At 40.4% G+C, this 24,178-nt stretch overlaps 3 protein-coding genes across 3 annotated transcripts in view; 1 reads left to right on the top strand and 2 right to left on the bottom strand.

Annotated features, from left to right (window-relative positions):
- Positions 1–7,624, bottom strand: part of si:ch211-203d1.3 (protein phosphatase Slingshot homolog 3) — a 29,502-nt gene extending 21,878 nt beyond the window's left edge. The window contains exons 1-2 of the mRNA XM_017693291.2: positions 7,265–7,624; positions 4,972–5,114 (exon numbers count right to left, since the gene is read on the bottom strand). Coding sequence (XP_017548780.1) covers positions 4,972–5,016 — 45 coding nt within the window. The 5' untranslated portion in view covers positions 5,017–5,114; positions 7,265–7,624. The remainder of the gene's footprint in view (positions 1–4,971; positions 5,115–7,264) is intronic.
- Positions 7,625–9,360: 1,736 nt separating this feature from the next.
- On the top strand, positions 9,361–20,916 carry grhpra (glyoxylate reductase/hydroxypyruvate reductase a). The gene is made up of 9 exons (XM_017693390.2): positions 9,361–9,581; positions 11,400–11,530; positions 15,927–15,999; positions 16,902–17,018; positions 17,203–17,291; positions 17,746–17,847; positions 18,844–18,979; positions 19,140–19,270; positions 19,644–20,916. The coding sequence occupies exons 1-9, from the start codon at positions 9,499–9,501 to the stop codon at positions 19,763–19,765; spliced, it is 984 nt and encodes a 327-aa protein (XP_017548879.1). The 5' UTR covers positions 9,361–9,498; the 3' UTR covers positions 19,766–20,916.
- Positions 20,917–22,337: 1,421 nt separating this feature from the next.
- tomm5 (translocase of outer mitochondrial membrane 5 homolog (yeast)) lies at positions 22,338–24,072 on the bottom strand. Its single transcript, XM_017693292.2, has 2 exons — positions 23,866–24,072; positions 22,338–22,684 (listed from the first exon to the last, which is right to left on the bottom strand). The coding sequence occupies exons 1-2, from the start codon at positions 23,984–23,986 to the stop codon at positions 22,650–22,652; spliced, it is 156 nt and encodes a 51-aa protein (XP_017548781.1). The 5' UTR covers positions 23,987–24,072; the 3' UTR covers positions 22,338–22,649.
- Positions 24,073–24,178: the final 106 nt, after the last annotated feature.

The following is a 24,178-nucleotide window of genomic DNA, read 5'->3' as shown; positions in this document are numbered from 1 at the left end:
AGAGAGAGAGAGAGAGAGAGAGAGAGAGAGAGAGAGAGAGAGAGAGAGAGAGAGAGAGAGAGAGAGAGAGAGAGAGAAGAAACTGGAGATAGTAACATTACCTGTTACGCAACTGACATGTCGAGACAGAGGAAGAGAGGGAAGAGAGAGCGAAGGCATGCCAAAACCTCTTACTGTTACACACAGTAAATTCAGTACAAAACAAAAACGGAAACTTATGTCAACACACTCAGGGTCGTTCCTTCCTATAAGCAGTAAGCACTTGCGTAAGGCCCTTCTTTCACATTTTTCATGATGAAAATGTATTATTAGCCTCTTAAAATTCCAAGCTTATCACTTCCCAAGGCTCATTATTCAATAACTGCACTATAAAAAGACATTTTTAATCTGAATGTGCAGTTAGGTTAGCCACTGTGTACTAATCAGTCAGTACAACAGCCCCACCAACAATGAAATGCAAAAGGGTCTTATTTATTTATTTATTTACTTACATATTTTTGTTTATGAAAAGTTTCATTATATAATTATATTGCAATTAATTTCTATACCTGCAAGTTTTGGTACCCATGGTGTAGCGTCTTTTTTTTTATAGACTTCAGTAGTGGTCATGCATAAGAGATTAAATACTTTGCAACTGAAAACTTACCAAAATGGTATTTTTTTTAAAGCATTAGGCATTTTAAAAGAAAATGACCACCATTCTGGGGAAGTCTGAAAAGGGAAAATGAGACTGGTTGCAACTCTCGATTCCTCGGCCCTCATAAGACAAACTTCACTTAGTGAAATAGGGTTGGGCAGCATTATGGTCAAAATTATGACATGGATTAGAAATTTGGCATCATAATTCTGAAATATCATTGTCTGAATGGCCAAACAGACACATCGCACCCTTTTTATTCTAAAGGAGCTTACGGTCTGGTAGTGCTGATAGAAAGAGGGAAAGAATTAGATATTAGAAAAACTTAAGCAGCTAAGCAGCTGCTAACTCTCCACACTACACGTTCACCAGTCACTCAACTTTACGCCTCAGATATCCTCTAAATGGGCACCATTTCAGCGTCAGTTAGCTGAAACCGAGCCTTCACTGTGTTGTGTGGCACGTTTGGCCTCCTAACAAAGCTACAGTTAGCTTAGTAAAAATGCTACCATCCCAAACACCACAGAACAGGTTCGGTTTCAGCTTGGTCACACCAACGCTGGTTACTCCACTTTAACTCTCTCAGACGTTAGTTTCTATAATCTACACTAGTTTTAGAGCAGCAGTTAGTCAGAATCAAACTTGTATTGTGGTGTGCACTGTGTGTAGCTGCTTGCTAAGCTAACGTTACAGACCAAACACCACAGAACTAGTTTAATTTTGCTTTTCTGTCCCTTTAGTGCCATCTGCCTCAGATTTAAGGCATTATCTTCTAACCTTGCGTTGGTACTTTAGTTAGCCTGAAGTGAACATGTCCCAGATAGCAAACACACCATATGCTGGTCAACTGGCTTGATAAGGTCAGCACCCTGCTGACCGTTTGCCACTGCTGGTTCACCCTTGGACCTTCCAGATTACTGCTCTAAATATTTTTTAATCTCCTCAAACAGATTTTGATTGCACAGAGACTTTTAAACTTAGATAATTATCAAATAATGGAAATAAAAAATGACTAGGCCTAATATAAAATTATTTTATAGAAAGCATTGCTGTATAACTAATTTACAACATTTAGCTAAAGAAAGAAAGGAAGGAAGGAAAAATCTGCAAATTGGACTGTGAGTAAAAAATGAGTGATGACAATTGGAATGTTGTCTAATACTCTTCTTAACTGAGAACACTGAGCAAAACACCAGTGGACCACCAGCTTTGCCATCAGCAGGCTAACAGTGGTCCACTATCCACTTGCTATCAGGGGTTCTGTGGTGAGCAGAGCTAGTAGCATGCTAACAAAGCTAAAGCTTACCAGGTGCTCTCTCCATAGTTGAACTTTTATCAATACAGAAATCTGATATGCTGATATAACTATACAGTGATATACAGAAATCTGATATACAGAAATCTGATATACATGTGTTTGGCCATATACCAGGAATATGTCCATGTACGTACGCATATATAATGAATGCATGTACGTCGTCTACAGTTGTGCACATACATAAATGTAAGCATCAAATGGGTTAGATACATACCTGCTACATGGTTGAATACATCCCAGTACATAACTGTTACTATATTATCTGTTTGCTTTTAAATATTAATTTATCTTACTGGGTTAGGGAACAATATTTCAGTTTTAGTTGCATTTTTTTTTTACTTTTCACTTCATTAGGATGAATATGGAAGAAACAAAGATGCATAAAAGCCTTATATTATAGCAAAGCAAGTATATAAGAATATACAAACAACCCAATTTGTAGCTGTATATGTTTTCTATCATATATTGTTAAAACGGGTTACACATACATGTTTGCATATATGGATTAATCCATCCATCCATCCATCCATCCAGCCATCCATTTTCTAAACCGCTTCTCCGTCAGGGTCGTGGGGGGTGCTGGAGCCTATCCCAGCAGTAATTGGGCGGAAGACTGCATGTATTAATATATAACTAAAATATATTTGAAAATGGCCAATTTTAATTAATTAGGCATGTATCTCACATACACACTGTTAGAAATAAGTTCTGTGGAGGTACATTTTTTGTTCATCAAGGTACAAACAATGTAAATGTACCCTCAATGGTATACCAGTAGTTTTATGGTGCCACTGTGAACCTTAAATAAGATTTTCTAGGTGAACAGTACATATTTACCTTTTACTTGTATTTGTATTTATCAATACAACTTAGAAAATATTATTTAAATGAATTACGGTACAATTATTTCCCCTGCCTAAAGGTACTGAGATGTACCCCAGGGCCAAGAGGGGCACTGCCCCAGTTACAGTTTTGCACCTTTTTTTTTAGAGACTGTATATCTGTGTGTGACTAATACAATTTGGACATCAGAGAATCCCATGTGTCATTTTTTAAATATTGCCCATGAGACCACGATATGGGGTTGCCAGGTAGAGGATCTGACAAGAGCGAACAAATATGACATCAATGCTTTTATGTCCTTTACAACACATTTATGCTCTCATTGTCCATATGCGATCCAAAAATGATCCAAATCGCATGTTTACAAACAGCCTTGTCAGAAATACAAGCACAACCTTTCCCCAGCCTTTCATCTAACCGAAACTATGGAATGGCTTTTTGTCTTGTGAAAACACCTACGCTCTCTCGGTAGAGAGAAACAAACAAGCGGGCACTGAGAAGGGGAAAAACTGGTTGGTTAAAATAGGCATTTTGAAGGAGAAAGGTGTCGCCTGATGTTTTGGTAAAGTGGGCACATACCAAAGAGAAGTGCCACATAATTACATTCAAGAAAGACTGGAAAGAAGAAAAAAAAAAAAAAAAAAAAAAAAAACACAAATAGAAAGTGAGGAAAAGCAAAGAGGAGAGCAAAAAAAGAAAGGAAGGAATGTTCTGATGGATGAGTGCGCTGCCACTTCAAGCATTAGTTGGCGATTAAAGAAACTGTTTTAAAAAATTTAATTTACAGCTTCCCCTCGTATCCCAAGCGTAGGAGATCAGCTGAGATGTGTCTGAAGTCTGAAGCTTCCTTTGTTAGTTTTGCACTGGAGCTACTAATCTTATGCGAAACAACATGGTGCTAACTGCATGCCTAAATCATGACACCCTTGTCTCAAACTGTGTGTTAGGTAATCTTTAACACACACAAGCAGTTTCTTTTACTGTAAAAACGTCGGTCATCTGTAAAAATGGACAAATGTATGTTACATAGCTTAGCTTACCTGCTACTGTTTTATGCTAATGTACTTTAGTCCATGTTTATAGATAACAGTATGTCCACATGATCAAGTCTATTAGAGATTACTTAATGGGGAACTCCAACAATTTCCCAAAATTCCTGCATAATTAAATGGTTCATGTGTCAACACAATCATTTACAGCGGTTTGGTGTGAAATGCTTCATTCTAGAGAAACCAAGTGGTGAGAGAAACCAGATGTCAACCTCTAAAAACTCCCTCACAGAAAGTTATTACATTAAATAAATTATGAATATACCACCTGATGTCTGAGATACTTTAACGGTATTTTTAGGGATAAAGTTCTGGCCCAATAATGAATTTTAATCTATTTACGTTAATATATTTATGGTAGATAGATACAATAAACTGGCTGATTATGCACCTAAACAGTACAAACAAACAGCAAATTTGGGATTCGACCAATCAGGTTTTAGGACACTGAAAAAAAAATATATACAATTTTCTGTTTGTAGACATTTATCCATAATATTCTACACACTTACAAAAGATGCTTTAAGGATTCTTTAGTAAAGAGAATTGTTATATTTAGAACCATGCTTAAATGGTTCTTTACATGCTGAAATGTCCTTCAAATTTAGGGAGAATGGGTTTTAAATTATTCTGTATAGAAACGTTTTGAAAATGGTTCTACAGAGCACCAAAAAGGACATCAAAACAATAACAGAACCCTTTTGGAGGCTATATAAAACCATGGTTCTATACAGAACCATACACAACACATTCTCCATCAATCTGAAGTAGCATTCCACCATGCAAAGAACAATTTAAGAATGAAATGGTTCTATATAGAACTCATGGTTCTAAAGAGAACAATTCACTTTACTAAAGAACCCTTGAAGAACCATCTTTAAGTGCAGATGATCCAAAAAGCCCTCAAGTTAAAAATCACCCTGTCAGAACATTTAATGACTATAAGAAAATAATGAAATAAACATACATTGTTATATTTAGACATTCTGGTAAATACGAATGGACGCAGCAGAGGAGAGAAATGGACTTTCTCCACGCAGGTCACTGATGATCTGATATTTGAATCAAACCGTTAACAGAACAGAAAATGTGTCACTTAAGTGAACTTAAGTTTCTAAACTCACTGGGGTGCAAACAGATGGTGATCTGTGCAGGGTTAGCAAAGCCATTCCACGGCCGTCTTCCCGCCTCAGTTCCAGCAGATTTAGCAGGAAAGCTCACAGAAGAGGCTATCAGGGTGGTCAGACTTATGAAGAAAATCAGAATCCTGTTTAGAGACAATGAGGTGGAACAATCAGCAATTACTGCAAGACATTACAGCAACATATGATGTAACACAGTATAAAGCTGTTGGACACTGGAGCATGTGTAGTAACAGGAAAAGTTTAATGTTTGGATTTTGTTAGGCTACTGTACAGACCAGTCGGACCACTTTCAGGTCTACCTAGACCTCAGACAGCCTTCACACAGCCAACACAAACCCAACTCGCTTGATTAAAGCAATTTATACATTCCCAAAAATCTTGATTTGCTTGCATCAGGTGTTAGTCACTGCTCTGTAGTGGCCACTTTATCAGAAACCCCTCGATTGCAGTGTGCACAAAGAAAGACAGTTAGTATTAGTGCAGGTAGGCAATATAGCAAAATTGTAATATGATACTTGAAGTTTTCATGATACACAACATAACACAATATATACTGTGGGAAATATAAAGAATTGTCATGTTTAAAAATACAATCAAAAACTGTGAATAAAGTTCAACACTTTACACACAGCACTGCACTTAATCTAATTAAACAGAACAAATAATGCTGTTATAGAATCAAACATGCAGTGTTTTTAAGTAGTGACAATTTCCACAATATGCTTAGAAATGCATATTGTGGCATAATACATCATGAAAATGATAAACTGTCATATTGCCCAGTCCTATGTGTTAGCCATATTCTAGTCCTTCATTAAAAGGTCACTTCTGTATTAATATGTGCAGAAGTTTGTTCTCTATAGAGGGCAAGTTCACTTATGTACACTCAGACAATCAATAAAACATTATTTTACTGGGGCACCCAAACTTTTACATACGACTGGATGTTATGTATTGTTTTGTAGCATTGGTCCACTCAGCAGAAATCCCAGGTGCTCACTATATTCCCTAGCATGCATTATACAAATACATTCCACAATCCTTAGAAATCTCTGTGACAGTCAAAAAATCCTGACTGCTGGTGTAGCCACTGAAACAGAAGTTTAAAAAAAAAAAAAAAAAAAAACACCTGTGAGACAAGCCATCATTAGTGATGTAGAAATAACGCCAAACATTGGTCATACATTTTTAAATTGTTAAAAGAATAATTCAGTTGAACTGCCTATACCACATAGTAGCATTTGCAATATCTTTCAAAATTGACTTCCACCTTCGAGATGCATCATCAGAAGGGGGCGTTCCTAGTCTTTGAACAGCAAATTTCACTTTGGAGACTATTGTGTATTCACTCCAAGAGGAGAGTAGGCTTGTTTACAAAAGATGTAGCATGGTTATTTCTTTCTTTTCTTTCTAATCAAGTGGCCAGTGAGTAGAAGCACAAAGTAGGCATTTCCAATAAAGTGGCCAGTGAGTGGAAGCACAACCTGGGTGTTTCTAATAAAGTGGCCAGTGAGTGGAAGGACAACCTGGGTGTTTCTAATAAAGTGGCCAGTGAGTGGAAGCACAAGGTTTATGTTTCTAATAAAGTGGCCAGTGAGTGGAAGGACAACCTGGGTGTTTCTAATAAAGTGGCCAGTGAGTGGAAGCACAAGGTTTATGTTTCTAATAAAGTGGCCAGTGAGTGGAAGCACACGGTTGTTGTTTCTTTTAAATACAGTGAATCTTAATCAGCCAGCTTCATCATCACACCCAAGAAGGTGGCAGAATTGGCACATTGGACACGTAGACTGTCACACAGTGCAGTACTCATGGCTGCTGCCTGCCACATGCCGTTCATTCCTTTCTTATGTCAGCTCCCCAGGCTGCCTCGGAGCTATAGGCTTGTATTAACTTGGCATATTTTGCATGAAGTGAGCCAAGGCGTCTGATGTAACGCTATTACAGGTACAGTGAACGGCATGCAGGAAAAATGATATTAATACATGAAAACTGCACCCTACATGGTGTTTATGGACAGTGTAGATAGAATCAAGTCTCTATGATAACGTCGGCGCAGCAGTTTTTTATCGTTTTTTCTCGCCTTCGCCAGCTTCTGGTTCGAATTTACTCGTTCCACCTTAAATGGTGCAGCAGTTCCATTCTGGTGCCTGGGGCGCCAGAATGTAACTGCTGCACCTTTTAAGGTGGAACGAGAAAATTCGAACAAGCAGCTCCAGTTCCTCAGAAAAGAAGAAGGAAAAAAACGCAGAGGAATGAAAACAGTTCCGCTCACCTTCTCCAGAAAATTCACACAGACCTCCTCTCCCCTTCGCCTCGCTGCTGGTTGATTAGTTATCCTCCTCTCCTCTCTTTCGCCAAGTTATTTTAATCCTTCTGTAAAAACTTCTGTCTGGGGTTGAAATAGCCATTTAAAGGGGAGTTGCAGCTCGTTTGAGGGAACCAGGAAGAAATGCTCGGCCGAGAAAAGTCAACATGCCCTTAAATGGAAGAGGCGGACCAGGCCAGTTTGCCATTAAAGGGCCACAGCCTGAAGAACTAGAGCTCTTACACCTCCTCAGAAATGTCTCATTTACAGTCTGGCTGTTCTTATTTACCCTGCAGAGGTGCATGAATGAAAGAGAATAAAGGATCACAGCGGGCTAGCTGTTCACCTCCGCAGAATATACACCGATATGCAAATCACACTAATTTGCATATTGCTCTTTCCCACTCTTTGCTTAGACTGATACCATCTGATTGGTGTAATCGTTCCTGTCCTGTTTTGTGGACATGACATTCTATACTGGAAACAAGGTCCGTTTATAACATTTGTGTGGTTTGATGGACTAAAAACGATCACAGTTTATATTTAAATGACTAATGTTTGCATCCTCTCTTTATTGCTTTAAGACTGATACATGTAAAACTATCCTGTATTATGATTGGGCGCCTCGTTCAAAAAGCAGTCCAGCCTGAAATACTCCATATAACTTCAGTGTGAGTGGGTGGAGCTAAACTACTGTAGGCTAAATAGGCGGATATATGTAAATATGTTGGGTTTCATGTCATCACAAAAGCGATTAATTCAAAACAAGCTGATTTTGCAGCATAGTTTCCATGTGTGCAGGGTATTGATGCAGTGTCGAGTCAGATCCAAGCCACAATTGGAAGTGGTTTGAAATGATATTCCAATCAGATTTTACTGATGGGTCTCTGTCTGGACGCCCTGGTTGCTCCAATCGGATTTCAAGGTGTCTTTTGTGTCACTCGTAACGTGACAAACAATGACAGTGTAAAATCCAGGGTGACGTGTGCTGGGATTGAAGAATAACACTAAAGCTTCACACTTGTCGCTACATGATTTCAACTGGAAGCCCAATTTGAACTACACGTTTAAGAAAGTATACATCTAGCAATCCGGTTTCCCATCTCTGCTGAATCCGCGTTTGACATTTGCATCACCACCACTACCACTACGTAGTTACTGATGCCTACGTCGTTACCATGGCAACCCATGCTGCTAGACTGGTGAGGTCTGGACACGCAAATCTGATCTAAACACTTGCAAACCACAGTGCAGCCTCAAAAGATCTGATTTTAGAAACAAATCCAATTTGCCTGCAGTCTGAACACAACCTTAAGGTGGACCGGAGAAATCAAATAAGAATCTGGTGAACACAAAGCCAACTTCAGCCTCGTGAAAAGAGGAATAGAGCATCCAACTGGTTTCTTTTTAAATCAGTCTGACTACAGTGATGAACTTCTCAGTACTTCACCCCTCATCTCATGAAGTAAGCAGAATTTTCATCACAAGACGAAGAATAACTGAATTAGAAGAGTTGCGCATCTCTATGCAAGTGCAGTTAAAGCCAGGCCTATTGTGGGGAAGACAAATGTATGACATTCTGAAGGCAGAGGACAAACAGAAAAGCAAAGATGAGATGCTGTCAACATAATTTCTCTGACGATGCATTTGTATAACCAAATTTCTCATTCAAGAACTGAACTGAACTGAATTTAATATGATGCCAGGAAGCTGATTAGTATTATCATGCCAAAATATTTCTCACTTGTAACACTTATTAGTACATAAAGTTTAAAAGTGTACCTTTTTTGGCATATCCAGATATTTGATGGACCCCAAAAAATACATGTGACTTGCAAATCGGATCCAACTCACACTTGGAGGTGTTGAAATGGTCTTTTTTTTTCCGTAGGGCTCATTGTTTAGGGCCCAACTGCTCTGCATGGCGGAGAAACCCAGAGTCGAATCATTCGCGAAGAGTCGAGCCTGTCTCTCAGACACGTTGGAGTCAAGGAATCGATTCTTTTGTAATCGATTCCCCGTCACTGTTCAGACTAACTTGCAAAGGTTAACGTCGCAGTGGGCATGCGCAGTAATAGTCCACGCTGCTGCAGAGTAAACAGAGTAAGTTAGCTCTGTGCTCTGCGACTTTGGAGGACTTTAAAGCGCATTATAGGCAAATTTCACTCCTTCTTTCATCGGGCAGCTGTATCTTCTTCACTATGAGCGCACAGCCTGTGCTGAGAGTGTTCGTGACAAGGAGGATTCCTCAGGAGGGACTGGAGCTCCTGCAGAGAGCGGCAGTGTACGCAGGTTTACCTACAGCAGCTGTGCAGACACGCACAGCTGAGAGAGACTCAGTTAAGAGTCCACAGGAGGCTAAAACTGATTTACACAGCTTTTCAAATGGAGCAGCTAAACGAGTTTCAGACACAAGGTCTTTATCTGCTGCAGAACTCTGCAGCTTCACTGACCTTCACTCAGGTCCTGCTGGAACCACAGCCTGCTGCAGACGGTTATTATTACGGAGCTCTGCTTGTGACATCAAGTATAACTAAAATAATGCGTGTGAACAAGATCCTAATTCGTGGCCATGTCGTTTTAATCCCCGGGAATGAGATCATACGGTGCCCTGCTGGTAAATACACATAACGTGTATTGACCCGTAGGAACGTGATCCTAATGCGTGGTAATGAGATCATGCCTTAAGCTGTGGTCAAGGCTTGATTATCTCATTCACGTGCCTAACTAAGTTGTGGCCACACACTAGGATCTCGTTCCCACGCTTTACTAAGTTGTGGATGTGTTATTTTTATGTGTTATTTTTAACATAATTTTTTTTACATTTTTATGTGTTATTTACGTACAGGATGTCACTAGCAGGGCTTCGTAAGACCCTAATGCATGGCCATGACTTAGTGAGGCGTGAGAACAAGATCATGCCTTATTAAGCTGTGGTCAAGGGCTAATTATCTCATTCACATGCCTTATTAACTATGGACTACTGTAGGTCGAAGACCATCAAAGAGGAGAGGAGGAAGGCGGGTTAGAAGGCAGCGAGAGAGAAGGAAAGGCAGGAGTGTGGAGGTTAGAGTAGGGACTCTGAACATAGGGACAATGACTGGTAAAGGCAGAGAGCTTGCAGACATGATGGAGAGAAGGAAGGTAGATATTCTGTGTGTTCAGCAGACCAGATGGAAAGGAAGCAAGACCAGGAACATTGGAGGTGGATTCAAACTGTTCTATCATGGTGTAGAGAGGAAGAGAAATGGAGTAGGGATAATCCTAAAGGAACAGCTTGTGAAAAGTGTTCTGGATGTAAAGAGAGTGTCAGACAGGATCATGAGCCTGAAGTTGAAGGTTGATGATGTAATTTTGAATGTGGTCAGTTCATATGCACCACAGGTTGGTTGTCAGAGGAGAAAGAGGAATTTTGGAGTAAGATGGATGAAGTGGTAGATGGTGTCTCTAGAGAGGAGAGATTGTTGATTGGTGCAGACTTCAATGGACATGTTGGTGAAGGAAACAGAGGGGATGAAGAGGTGCTGGGTATGTATGGTGTGAAAGACAGAAATGCGGAAGGTCAGATGGTTGTAGATTTTGCAAAGAGAATGGAAATGGCTGTGGTGAACACGTATTTTCAGAAGAGGGAAGAACACAGGGTGACATACAAGAGAGGAGGGTATAATATCCTTAGCAGGAGATGCCACCTAAAGGAGATTGGAGAAAGTGGTACCAGGGGAAAGTGTAGCAAGGCAGCATAGGGTGGCTGTCTGTAGAATGAGATTAGAAACAAAGAAGAGGAAGAGAGTGAAGACGGAGCCAAAGATTAGATGGTGGAAGCTGAAGGAGGAGCATGGTTGCAGGCAGCTCAGGGAAAAATTGCAACAGGCCCTTGGGGGCAGTGAGGAGCTACCTGAGGACTGGGAAACTACAGCTAAGGTGGTGAGAGAAACTGGCAAGAATGTGTTGGGTGTTTCGTCTGGTCAGAGGAAAGAAGACAAGGAAAGTTGGTGGTGGAATGAGGAAGTTCAGGAAAGTATTCAGAAGAAGAAGGCAGCTAAGAAAAAGTGGGATAACCATCTTGGATCTTTTGTAACCCCACATCTCCTGTCATGTTCAGATGCACTGTGTCGCTGTGGGACTCAGATGAGCCTGTTCCTCGGGCAGAGCTCCTCAAGGGTGTGGAAGGAGCTCATGGTCTTCTCTGCCTGCTGTCTGACCGCATTGATGCTGAGGTGCTGGACGCAGCTGGTAGGATTCTGCTTCTTCCAGCTTGACATGACTGTTAACTTAGAGGTTTGGTTTGCTTCTGCAGTGTGTGTGTGTGTATATATATATATATATATATATACATACAGTGGGTTGCAAAAGTATTCAGCCCCCTTGAACTTTTCAACCTTTTGCCACATTTCAGGCTTCAAACATAAAGATATGAAATTGTAATTTTTTGTGAAGAATCAACAACAAGTGGGACACAATTGTGAAGTGGAACGAAATTTATTGGATATTTTAAACTTTTTTTAGAAATAAAAAACTGAAAAGTGGGGCGTGCAATATTATTCGGCCCCTTTACTTTCAGTGCAGCAAACTCACTCCAGAAGTTCAGTGAGGATCTCTGAATGATCCAATGTTGACCTAAATGACTGATGATGATAAATAGAATCCACCTGTGTGTAATCAAGTCTCCGTATAAATGCACCTGCTCTGTGATAGTCTCAGAGTTCTGTTTAAAGCGCAGAGAGCATCATGAAGACCAAGGAACACACCAGGCAGGTCCGAGATACTGTTGTGGAGAGGTTTAAAGCCGGATTTGGATAGAAAAAGATTTCCCAAGCTTTAAACATCTCAAGGAGCACTGTGCAAGCGATCATATTGAAATGGAAGGAGCATCAGACCACTGCAAATCTACCAAGACCCGGCCGTCCCTCTAAACTTTCAGCTCAAACAAGGAGAAGACTGATCATAGATGCAGCCAAGAGGCCCATGATCACTCTGGATGAACTGCAGAGATCTACAGCTGAGGTGGGAGACTTTGTCCATAGGACAACGATCAGTGGTACACTGCACAAATCTGGGCTTTATGGAAGAGTGGCAAGAAAAAGCCATTTCTCAAAGATATCCATAAAAAGTCTCATTTAATGTTTGCCACAAGCCACCTGGGAGACACACCAAACATGTGGAAGAAGGTGCTCTGGTCAGATGAAACCAAAATCGAACTTATGTTTGGCGTAAAAGCAATACAGCTCATCACCCTGAACACACCATCCCCACTGTCAAACATGGTGGTGGCAGCATCATGGTTTGGGCCTGCTTTTCTTCAGCAGGGACAGGGAAGATGGTTAATATTGATGGGAAGATGGATGGAGCCAAATACAGGACCATTCTGGAAGAAAACCTGTTGGAGTCTGCAAAAGACCTGAGACTGGGACGGAGATTTATCTTCCAACAAGACAATGATCCAAAACATAAAGCAACATCTACAATGGAATGGTTCACAAATAAACGTATCCAGGTGTTAGAATGGCCAAGTCAAAGTCCAGACCTGAATCCAATCGAGAATCTGTGGAAAGAGCTGAAAACTGCTGTTCACAAACGCTCTCCATCCAACTTCACTGAGCTCGAGCTGTTTTGCAAGGAAGAATGGGCAAAAATTTCAGTCTCTCGATGTGCAAGACTGACAGAGACGTACCCCAAGCCACTTGCAGCTGTAATCACAGCAAAAGGTGGCGCTACAAAGTATTAAAGCAAGGGGGCTGAATAATATTGCACGCCCCACTTTTCAGTTTTTTATTTCTAAAAAAAGTTTAAAATATCCAACAAATTTCGTTCCACTTCACGATTGTGTCCCACTTGTTGTTGACTCTTCACAAAAAATGTCAATTTCATATCTTTATGTTTGAAGCCTGAAATGTGGCAAAAGGTTGAAAAGTTCAAGGGGGCTGAATACTTTTGCAACCCACTGTATATATATATATATATATATATATATATATATATATATATATATATATATATATATATAATTTTTTTTTTCTTTACAGTGGTGGTGATGTTTTGAGTTCTTATATGGAATGTTGATGAAGGTAAAATAGTGATAAATCTGAAAACATAAGTTTTATAAGTTCTAAGCTAAAGTTCTAAGCTAAAACTAGCTTAGAATGTAATACAGCACTTTCTCCATCAATCTGAAGAACCCTTTAATGATGCAAAGATCAATTTGATCATGCAGAGGGTTGTTTGAGTGTTTATGGTTCTGTATAGAAACATTTTCTTTCTAAAGAACACTTGAAGAACTTATTTTTTTTTAAAGGTCTACCATGATTTCACTGACGTTGCTCACCTGGAGACATGTAGATCAAATTAACCTGTGTCTTTGAAAAAAAAAATCATGCTGGATTCACAGAAGGAGTTGTGGTGTTATGTCGTGTAAATCAAGGACAATTATGCTGTCTTGTGCTCCTTATGGCATCATTGGGGATATAACTCATGATCTGGAGGCCTAGCACTTAGACACACCCTTTCTAATTGGTGGATTTCATGTCCGTCCGTCTGTCCGTCCATCCATCCATCCATCCATCCATCCATCCATCCATCCATCCATCCTCTAAGCTGCTTCTCCATCAGGGTCGCAGGGGGGTGCTGGAGCCTATCCCAGCAGTCTGGATTTCATGTGGTCACACATAAACCTAAAGATGTTTCTTAATAGTCTACTGGTCTGCTCTGTGTAGTATGTTGCACCACACATGTGCACTCACCATGCCGGCAGCAGAATCCTAATATTTGGGTAACCATGTGGAAAATAGCTGCTGTAAATGGTTAAACCAGGACTAGGAGGTTAGGAGGGGTTGCCTTCTACCTTTGTTTTAATTTCCGCAAAGCAGCACACACAGTAAATGGAAAATGGAATGGCTGAATAATTTGGCTGCTATTTAAAGTGCAACCTCCCCCCCATAACTTCAAGTTCTGGCCTGTTTTTATGGCCAAAAAAAGCAACTTATAAATGTTTTCTAACTTGAGGCTTTCAGGCCGAACATAATACACCAGACTCCCAGTTAGTGATGGTTGTCAGGTTCACAGCACATGGGTGTCAGGTTGCTTTGAGGTCTGTTATTAATTTTCTTCACTTAACTTGCTAAGACAACATTGTTGATAAGTAAGCTAGCAATAAAATTGCAGTTCTTGTGAATTGTACTCCTTGAAATTAATCATTTTGATATCAGATCTGTTAATATTTCAGTTCTATCACTTTGGGCTGTTACCATGATAACCTGGTTACAGTCACCAGACACACGCCTATTCTGATCAAATTATTAGCCCCTGTTAAATCTCCCTTTGATTCTGCATCTGGCTCAGTAGGCCTATGTTGATGCATGCTGAGGAGCTGGTGTGTAATTGCATCTCCAGGCGATCAGAGCATGAGTGCCAGCTGCCCACTGCTGGGCAAGATAACAGCAAGTGTGCAGGCGTGCAGGTCTGACCTTTAAGAGGAACAGGAAGTTACATTAAACACTATGACACACAAAATTTTGCTTCCTCATTTAATGCAGAATGCTGGTGCCCAAGTGCAACATTTGCAGCGTTGGTTATGTTGAACCGTGCGTTGAACTGTGGTTAAGCAGAAGAAACTGCTTCCAGAGGTTTGTCCATTTCCTGGCTGCAAGAGTGAGTGATGGACTTGCACCCTATGGCAGAGTCGCACCGCTGATCAAGTGACCCAGTTGTTTAATCTCCATAGAAAAGCATTGACCAATAGAATGAGATGCACTGGAGCAGTTGCACAAGAGCCTATGGTCACCATGCACAATGCCTAACATGTATGGGTATGAAGCAGCTTTGGGCTGTAGAGCAGTAGAACTGTGTTCTCTGGAGTGATGGAGCTCCTTCCAGTATCTTTGGGATGAGTTGTTGGATGGTCAGTTCTGGATCACTCCATCAGTATCTGATCTCACTAAAGCTCTTTTGGCTGCTATATTTCACGATTGATTTACTCTTTTATTCCTGGTGATAGGAACCAGACATCTGAAGTGTTTGAAGGGGGATTCTGCTGTTTCAAAATATCTGTGTAATTAAGTGGTTGAGATGCAGACTCATTCAGAGTGGTTTGGTATGAAGCGCTCTGTTGTAGAGCAACTTACTGAGTCAAAATCGTTCACATTGGTGGTGATGGGAACCAAACGTCCACCTCTAAAAGTTCCCTCACAGTAGGTTACTACATGAAACATTTATGAATGTACAGCCTGATATTTGAGACATTGTCCATCCATCCATCCATTTTCTAAGCCGCTTCTCCGTCAGGGTCGCGGGGGGATGCTGGAGCCTATCCCAGCAGTCATCGGGCGGAAGGCAGGATACACCCTGGACAGGTCGCCAGAAGGTGAAGGAAAAAAAAAAGGTTTTTCTCCAAACATTGGTGTAAAAATGGCTGTAAATGCATCACCAAAGAATTCCTGTCATCACCAAAGAATTCCAGTCAGTGTGTTTCTTAAGTGCTTCATGTCAAATCTCTCTGAATTATTTGCTTTAGGTCTCAGTGATTGAATTGTGCAGAAAATGACTTTCACTGTAAGACAGTGTACACTATCATAAATACCCCTCTCAACCTGTGCAGTTTCACTGATATATGACCAATGTATTTTCTGTTATTTAGGCCCCAACCTGAAAGTGATCAGCACAATGTCTGTGGGATTCGACCACCTTGCCATTGATGAGATAAAGAAACGGTCAGTGTAAAAGAAGATAAATCTCAGTCAGTATCCTTTTTAGTTATATTAACTAAATGTGTTTCCGATGCTGATATGAGAGAAAAGAATTGAAAATAAGCATTAAATTTCAGCAGATTAACTTCTGACCAAATTCATATTTATATCTAATTCCTATATAAGTAAAACACTAAATATGTAGAAGGGGTGTCCAAAGTCTGGCCCCATGGTCAAATGTGGCCCATAAGTAAATTTTAATTGGCCCGTATTTTCTGTTGTAGTGTGTGTTGTTATCTTTCTTTCACCTGATGGTGGCAGCAGTGCTATAAAATTACCGTAATGCTCTGCACTGTGGTAACAAAGTTGGCTAATGTTTGAGACTTTCTTCTCCAACTTGACATACAGTCTCATGTACTGACCCATGTTCAGTCCAGACTGCCATCAGCAAGCTCAAACTAACAGTGAGAAGCGGGATTTTGATGAAAATTTGAGGACTTTTTCATCGAGAACTGCAGCAGATGAGCCTAATGTTTGACATTTAAGAGCTCATCACTAGATTCTCACAAAGGATTGCCAGGGGGGATCCTACCCACAAAGCCAAGCAGCGAGGCCACTTGTGCTGTCTTGGACTCCTGGTCACGGCTGGCTGTAGCATCACCGGGGATCGAACTCCCGACCTCCTGATGATAATTTTGAAAACGGTTTTGACACCCCCGATATATAGTAAGCACGGAGACGGTGGATGTCTTAATGACCAAACACCACCACACCAACAAGGATATTACTACACCAACCTGAAACAAAGAAATTGTTGTGGCTAAAGCATAAACAGTCTGACAACTAGACAACAAGATAAAATGAAAGTGACTAAAATCTGAGACGTCTGAGATGAAAATCTAGCAATTTATCTCTGTCTTTCTCAGGGAGATAAGGGTGGGCTACACTCCAGACGTGTTGACAGATGCGACAGCTGAGCTGACAGTAGCTCTGCTATTGGCTACTGCTCGACGCCTACCTGAGGGCATACAGGAGGTGAAAAGGTCAGGCCTATACTAATTTGTTAGCACCACTTTAAATGGATTCATTTGTGGCTGTTTTCTCGTCAAGCTAGTCTAAATCAGAGTCTGTTCAGTCCAAAGTTATTATTTTTTTAATGCATTTATCTGCTCTTCAAAGTTTACCCACACATTCCTCTTCATTTTTGGAATTTTGTATTTTTCCCAGTGGTGGCTGGAGCTCATGGAAGCCACTGTGGCTGTGCGGTTATGGCCTTTCCGGCAGTACGGTTGGGGTTATCGGTCTGGGACGCATAGGTACTTTCATCCCTTTAGAATATAATCATGAAATATTCTTGCAGCACCTGCTATTTGCATTATGTAATTGTCCCGTGAGTATGTAATTCCATTTAATATTCCATATCAACTGGTTCCAAGTCTCCAGCTATGTAACATAAGGGATTTTTTTTCCCCCTGCATTTTAATAAACACCAGTATACTCATAGTTATTATATTACAAATAAGCAATGTGTCGGTGACTGTTCAACTGCATACGTTTTTTGAACAGAAGTATAATAATGCTTAAAAATTTTTTATTTTTTTTGCTTATAGTCTACTACAGTGTCAATAGATCATTGTCACATTTGTGTATTCAGTGTATTCATAAAACATCAATCTCAAACCATAAAGTGGTTACTGTATTATTATAGATATGATATGAAGTTGGAGGGATTAATTGAGAAATGAAGTTTAATTATGATCTTATTTCTAGGCCTGGCCGTTGCACGCAGGCTGAAGCCATTCGGGGTGAAGAGGCTGCTTTACTCAGGGCGGCAGCCGAAACCACAGGCCCAAGAGGTGGACGGAGAATATGGTGAGAAGGAGAGGAGTAATGAAGAATGAAGAAACCTCTTCCTGTAAAGCAGTGGTCCTGTAGTAACCCTCTTCAGCACACATTTAAGGATTGTTCACTGCCTTAAAGGAAAGATTTTAAGCAAAATTCAGTGGTTGAGATGTAAATATCCAATTAGTAGTCATTCAGAGTGATGTGAATTGATTCCTTGTGTTTTTTTTTCTTCCTTCCAGTGGTGGTGGTGTCACCATGACTACAACACAAATATAGGCATTTTGTTTACTATCCAAAACCACCAGTGAACCTACATGTCTTTTGAGTTTTTATATGGAATGTTGCTGATGGGAAAATCTGAAAGTCATTTTTCTTTCCATGTTTTAGACCAAAAACTTACTAAAACTGCCCTGAGCCAACATTTAGACATCAGGCACTGTGTTCCTAACTGTTTTATATAATAACTTTCTGTGCTGGAGCTTTTATATTTGGACGACTATAAAGGGTGGAGGCTTTCTCCGATTTAGAGGAATAAGCTATATGTGATGCTGTTAAGAGAGAAGGAGAGATGTTGTAAGGAGAATTGAATATAGAAAGAGGAAATGAAGCATGAGACCCAGAGACTTGGAGACTGCAGGTTACAGTGAAGACTGAACTCACACTCTCTCTCTCTCTCTCTCTCTCTCTCTCTCTCTCTCTCTCTCTCTCTCACTCTCTCACTCTCTCACTCACACTCTCTCTCTCTCTCTCTCTCTCTCTCTCTCTCTCTCTCTCTCTCATATTCTTTCCTTTATTTCTTTTTGTTTGTCTTACTTCACTTTCTCCTCCTCTTGTTTTTACACTCTTTTTCTCTCTGTCTTTCATTTTAATGTATTTTGTGTACATATGTATTGTGTGTGTGTGTGTGCCCCCCCCCCCTCTCACTTTCACTTACTCTTTCATTCTTTCTCTCCTCCCTGTCTCTCTTTACCTCCTCCCATACCTTTCTTTTTCTCCTCTCTTTTTGTCTTTCACCCTCTTCAGTGCCGTTGGACTCCCTGCTGTGTGAAAGCGACTTTGTCGTGGTGTCGTGTGCTTTGTCTCCTGAGACTCAGGGTCTGTGTGATAAAGCCTTTTTCACCAAGATGAAGACGACGGCGGTCTTCATCAACACCAGCAGGTGACATCAGCAAAGTATTAGACACCACTGATACCAGTGACGCATTAGCTGTAGTGACTGTGTTGATTCCTCTCAGGGCTGTTTATCAGTCCTTTCACATGTGCACTGACTGAGTTTTGTCATGTCTGTCAGTTCTGTGTGTGTCCATCTCTTCCTATAGAGGAGCTGTTGTAAATCAGGAGGACCTGTATGAAGCCCTTACTGCTGGTCAGATCGCTGCAGCCGGGCTTGATGTGACGACCCCGGAGCCACTGCCCACTGACCATCCGCTACTGGCCCTCAAAAACTGTGGTGAGTATGTAGATACTCCAGCGTTTCTTCTGAAATGAAGTTGTTAATAAGAAGGCTGTGCTGCAGTAACAGCCTCTACTCTTCTGGGAAGGCTTAATAATGTTGGAACATTGCTGTCAGGATTTAATTGAGCATTCGTGAGGTCAGGTAGTGATGTTGGATGGTCAGTTCTGAATCACGCAAACTCATCTCATAAATATTGGATGGAGCTCCATCACTCCAGATAACACAGACCGACTGCTCCACAGTCAAATGCTAGGGGGCTTCATACCCCTCTAGCCCCTGCTTGGCATCGGGCATGGAGACCTTAGGCTCATGTTTAGCTGCAAAATGTAAATTAAACAGTGCTAAACTGTGCATGTCTCTTCTGCAGTGGTTCTACCCCACATTGGCAGTGCTACCTACTCCACACGTGGCATCATGGCTAAGCTGACTGCTAACAACCTGTTGGCCGGACTGACCGGTGAGGCCATGCCCAGTGAACTAAAGCTGTAGCGCCCCCCAGTGGGGCCTGATATAAACCCCAGCACTCCTCCAACATCCAGCACTCAGTGATGACTAGTTTTCAGAAATTACTTAAAGGAATCATCTTACATTTAGCTGAAGCTACAGATTGTTAGTGTGCATTGTATGATTGAAGTATGTCTTTGATGATCTGTCTGACATGGAAGCCAGTATCAATCACTTTAAAAACATTAAGCCATTTAGTAAGACAGTGTGTCTCATAATGACTTAATATCTCACTTATGAGGTGACTTCCTACAGTAATGACTTCATAATAAGGTTTTCATAATTGACTTTTCTCATTGGGTTTGTATCTCATATTAAGGACAAAGATTCCCATATCTTGAATTAGTATCAGTTATGACTCACTATTTCCCGTTAGAACTTTCTCATATGTTTAAAAAAGTATTTCAGAATGATGACCTAGTACCTCATTATTGTGAGATATTGTCATAACTGAAATATCTCAAATTTGACATTGTATGATGTAGGACCTCATTATGAGATATTAAGTCTAAATCTAAATGAATATTAATTTAGATTGTATTCAGTTTTGAGATACTCTGTCATAGTAACAAGATGATTTCCTCCATTATGAGATGCTCATTTTCTTGTGACGACTTAATAATCATCTTCCAGATGGTGGGAATGAGCTTTCATGTCATTAGTGAGCTATGTGTTCTTTGAGTCAAAACCTTTTCTCTTCCTTCATATTACATTTATAGAGTCAGTAATAATCCAGTTGTTTCACTTTCTGCACTAAATGACACTTGTGAAGGGATTGATGTGCCTTGTATATCATTTTCTATAAGGTCCTTTAGGTCCTGAGTTTACACAGAGCAAATATTTCTTTAGTGGAGACTCATTAATGCATAATCATTGTCATAGTATAATAATCTATATTAATGGTGCTGAAGAATTTTCCCCAGGTGATGCACATACAGACACTCCAGCACAGAATTAGTATAGTCCATAAGTGTTCATCCTCATTCTGTCTATGTTGGAGATTGAACAGGGACTCTTAACACTGCTGTTAAACAGTGGCAGAGTTGTTGTTTTGGGACAGTGTAACGTTGTGTAATTTTGATTTAAAAAGTGTCTTAAGACAATATAACTTAATAAATGTAATGCCTGAAGTTCAATGAAAGAGCACTGTCTTCTTTTGCTTACTGCAAAAAATGTAAAAATCTTGTTATTTAAGAAAATTTGTGACAAAATAGTCAAATAAGATACATATCAATACATATTCATAAATCTAGTTTATGGTCATTTACTAAAGTGAGAAAATGTGCTATTGCTCTTTATCCCTCAGTTGTTTTTTACAAAAAAAAAGATGGTTCTTTAGTAAAGAAAAGGGTTCTATATAGGACCATGAACACTCCATTGCTCCATGAACAGAGCATTTTGCATGATGTGTTATCATAAGAGTTCAGATTGATGGATGAATGTGCTGTGGATGTTTCTACACGGAACCTTTTTGAAAAGGGTTCTATAAAGCACCACAAAAAGGTTTGTCTATTGTTGACCACTGCTTGACATCATAACGATAGAACAATAGCATTTTTGGTGCTATATGCCAACACTTTTTAAAAAAGATTCTATACAGAACCTTATCTAGCATGTCGTTCATTAATCTGAAGAAACCTTTAATCATGTAATGGGTTCTGTATTTGTTAATGGTTCTATACAGAACCATTTTCTTTACTAAAGAACTCTTGATGAAAGTACCCTTTTTAAGAGTAGGACAAAACACTATGACTAATGTTATAAATTAGTAACAAAGTAATATTATTATTCACTATTATGTTTACTGCAGATGACCAGGTGGCTGCAGTGCAGTGTTTTTATTTTATTTGTACTATGAACAGATATCTGATTTGCAGAAATCTGACCCAAAATGGACCAGAGTGGCTCATCGTCACCAAAAGCTCTGTCCTGATCGATCTAAGAGCTGTTAATGATCCATCATGTTTAATTCAACCTGACCTGGAGCAGGTCAGGCCTGCAGCATCAGTTGCCATGGCAACATAGCCCATCAAAAAGCAATCCACTGTTGGGAGATAGAAGCTGCAGGGTTAGTTTAAATGGAGGGTCGATTTAAAGTTAGCTAAGTATGAAACAATCATAAGCCAGACTCCAGTCAACAGTGTTAAAAGTTCATGAGTTTCTTTTGATTCTGTGATTCTTTTGATTTTTATTAAAACTGCTATGTCCAGATTATGTTATGGGCTACTTCATGATATGCAATAATTAAAATTAACCCTGGATGGTTGAACTGATTTTCTCATTTCTGGCTTTAAAATACATTTACTGTGTGGATTTGATTGCGCATTTGTTAGGTCAGGTACTAATGTTGGATGGTCAGTTCTGGATCACTCCAGCGCCTCCCTAAGGAACTGATGGATCTCCATTGCTCCGCTTGGCAATAACAGCACCTTAAAGTAGCGGAGTTCACTCATTCAAAGGACATAGTTTATACACATGGTGAATGATTGTAAAATTTCATACAGGACACAAAGAAAACAGCCTAAATACCTTGAACTCAAACAAGTCTCGGTATGTGTGAGTGGTCATAATGGATTTTATCGCAAGAAATTTCTGATGGTGGCAAGTTTAGTACACTGGGGGTTTATTACCTAGTCCATGTCTAGTGATCAACACAGAATGGTCCATAACATCACCGACAAGTCACTTCATAAACTGTAAGGACGACACCCGTGCAAAACTTGGACTCAAAATAAAGTACATTCAGTGAATTCCAGGAAAGAATAAAGCAACACGACGGAAAGTTGACACAGAGCTTCGTGGATGTGTGCAGCACTGTTTGGGATGTGCTAAAGTGTTCAGGTGAAGATCCACACCAGACTGAGTGTTCTCATATGCTGTCCAGCTTCTTCAAAACGTAGGGCGCTGCAACAGAGAACGAGCTTAAGGTTAAATGTCAAAACTTTTCTGTTTGCACAAACATTTTGCTAATACCAGCTGTTGCACTATTAACTTACTAATCTCTCTGTAAACGGACCTGCCTGAATCACCACATGGGAGCCACCAGAGCTCCATCTCTGTTGGCTGATGTGCACCACCATGGAGTTTCATGCTGTGCAAACCTCACTTGGTTTGAACTGACCCTCCTGCTGCTGCTGCATAAACTAACTGATTAACCATTGCTCCACCTGTTTTTCCCCCTTTTTTATTCTAATATTTTATACTAAAGCTGCTATCCGGTGTCGACCACTCTCAGGGAGTTTTTCCTTGCCACTGTCACCATTTGCGATGCTCATAGGGGCTTGGACCCAGATTTTTCTGTAAAGCTCCTTTCTGACAACACCTGTTGTAAAAAGTGTTATATAAATAAACCTGGCAAGTTCTTCAATGGTCAGGAACCCCACAGGACTGGTATTATTTGGGTGGTGAATAATTCTCAGCACTGCTTTGACTTGGTGGTGGTGTGTTAGTGTGTGTTGCACTGGTGTGAGTGGATCAGACACAGCAATGTTGCTGGAGTTTTTAAACACCTCAGTGTCACTGTTGGACTGGCAACCAAAAATATTGTCAACAAGCAGCGTCGTATGACCACTGACGAAGAACTAAAGCACGACCACCACATACTGTGCAGCAGCAGATGAGCCATCATCTCTGACTTTACATCTACATGGTGGACCAACAAGGTAAAGGTGGACAGAGAGTATTTGAAAACTCCAGCAGCACAACACACACTAACTACATCAATGTCACTGCGGTGCTGAGAATGACTGACCACACTTGCTCTGTGAGGGTCCTGACCATTGAAGAACAGGGTAAGAAGTACGCAGAGAACCAGATAGACTAGTCTGTAACTGGAGAATTATAACGTGCTCCTATATGGTTGATGGAGCTGACAAGAAAGTGGACTCAATGTTACGGCTGACCTGTGCATATGTCTAGTACTGTAATGCTTCACATTTCCCATACATATCCCATGGTTGTTTGAGTGTTCTCGCTCCACCTTAAATGGTGCAGCACTTCACTTTGGCGGCTGGAGGGTTGTAATCACAACTGCTACACCATTTAAGGTGGAACGGTAAAATTCTGACAGGAACAGAGATACTCACTGACTCTCAGCAGCGCCACGTATATCAGAAAGTTCCTCACAGAGGAGATCACATCCTCCCTCATCTTCCTCCTCAGCTCCTCGGGGTCCATCTTCGGCCCCAGACCCTCGATTTTAAACATTTTGTCTGTATGGATGAAAGACAGAGGTCAGCGGAGCTCAGCGTCTCTCCATTAACCAGGCACAGAAGCACGTGGGCAGCGCAGGGCCCCATTACTGACACCCAACCGCGGTCCTGACATTTAACCCACAATGTATATTACATTAATCAATGCAGTGCTTCTGTATTTTATTAGTAGCCACATATGTCAAAC

The sequence above is a fragment of the Pygocentrus nattereri genome, chromosome 8 (assembly GCF_015220715.1).
Source record: "Pygocentrus nattereri isolate fPygNat1 chromosome 8, fPygNat1.pri, whole genome shotgun sequence".
In the NCBI taxonomy this organism is placed as follows: Eukaryota; Metazoa; Chordata; class Actinopteri; order Characiformes; family Serrasalmidae; genus Pygocentrus; species Pygocentrus nattereri.
This window is presented reverse-complemented; position numbering and strand designations above follow the sequence as displayed.

Bases quoted from the DNA above. Each gene is read 5' to 3' on its own strand.
- tomm5 (XM_017693292.2), bottom strand. From the start codon at position 23,986: ATGTTTAAAATCGAGGGTCTGGGGCCGAAGATGGACCCCGAGGAGCTG. The intron at 22,685-23,865 runs GTGAGTATCTCT...TCTCTGTTGCAG, and splicing joins CGTGGCGCTGCTGAGAGTCA to CGCCCTACGTTTTGAAGAAG.
- grhpra (XM_017693390.2), top strand. From the start codon at position 9,499: ATGAGCGCACAGCCTGTGCTGAGAGTGTTCGTGACAAGGAGGATTCCT. The intron at 11,531-15,926 runs GTAGGATTCTGC...TCTGTTATTTAG, and splicing joins TGAGGTGCTGGACGCAGCTG to GCCCCAACCTGAAAGTGATC. The intron at 17,019-17,202 runs GTCAGGCCTATA...TATTTTTCCCAG, and splicing joins GGCATACAGGAGGTGAAAAG to TGGTGGCTGGAGCTCATGGA.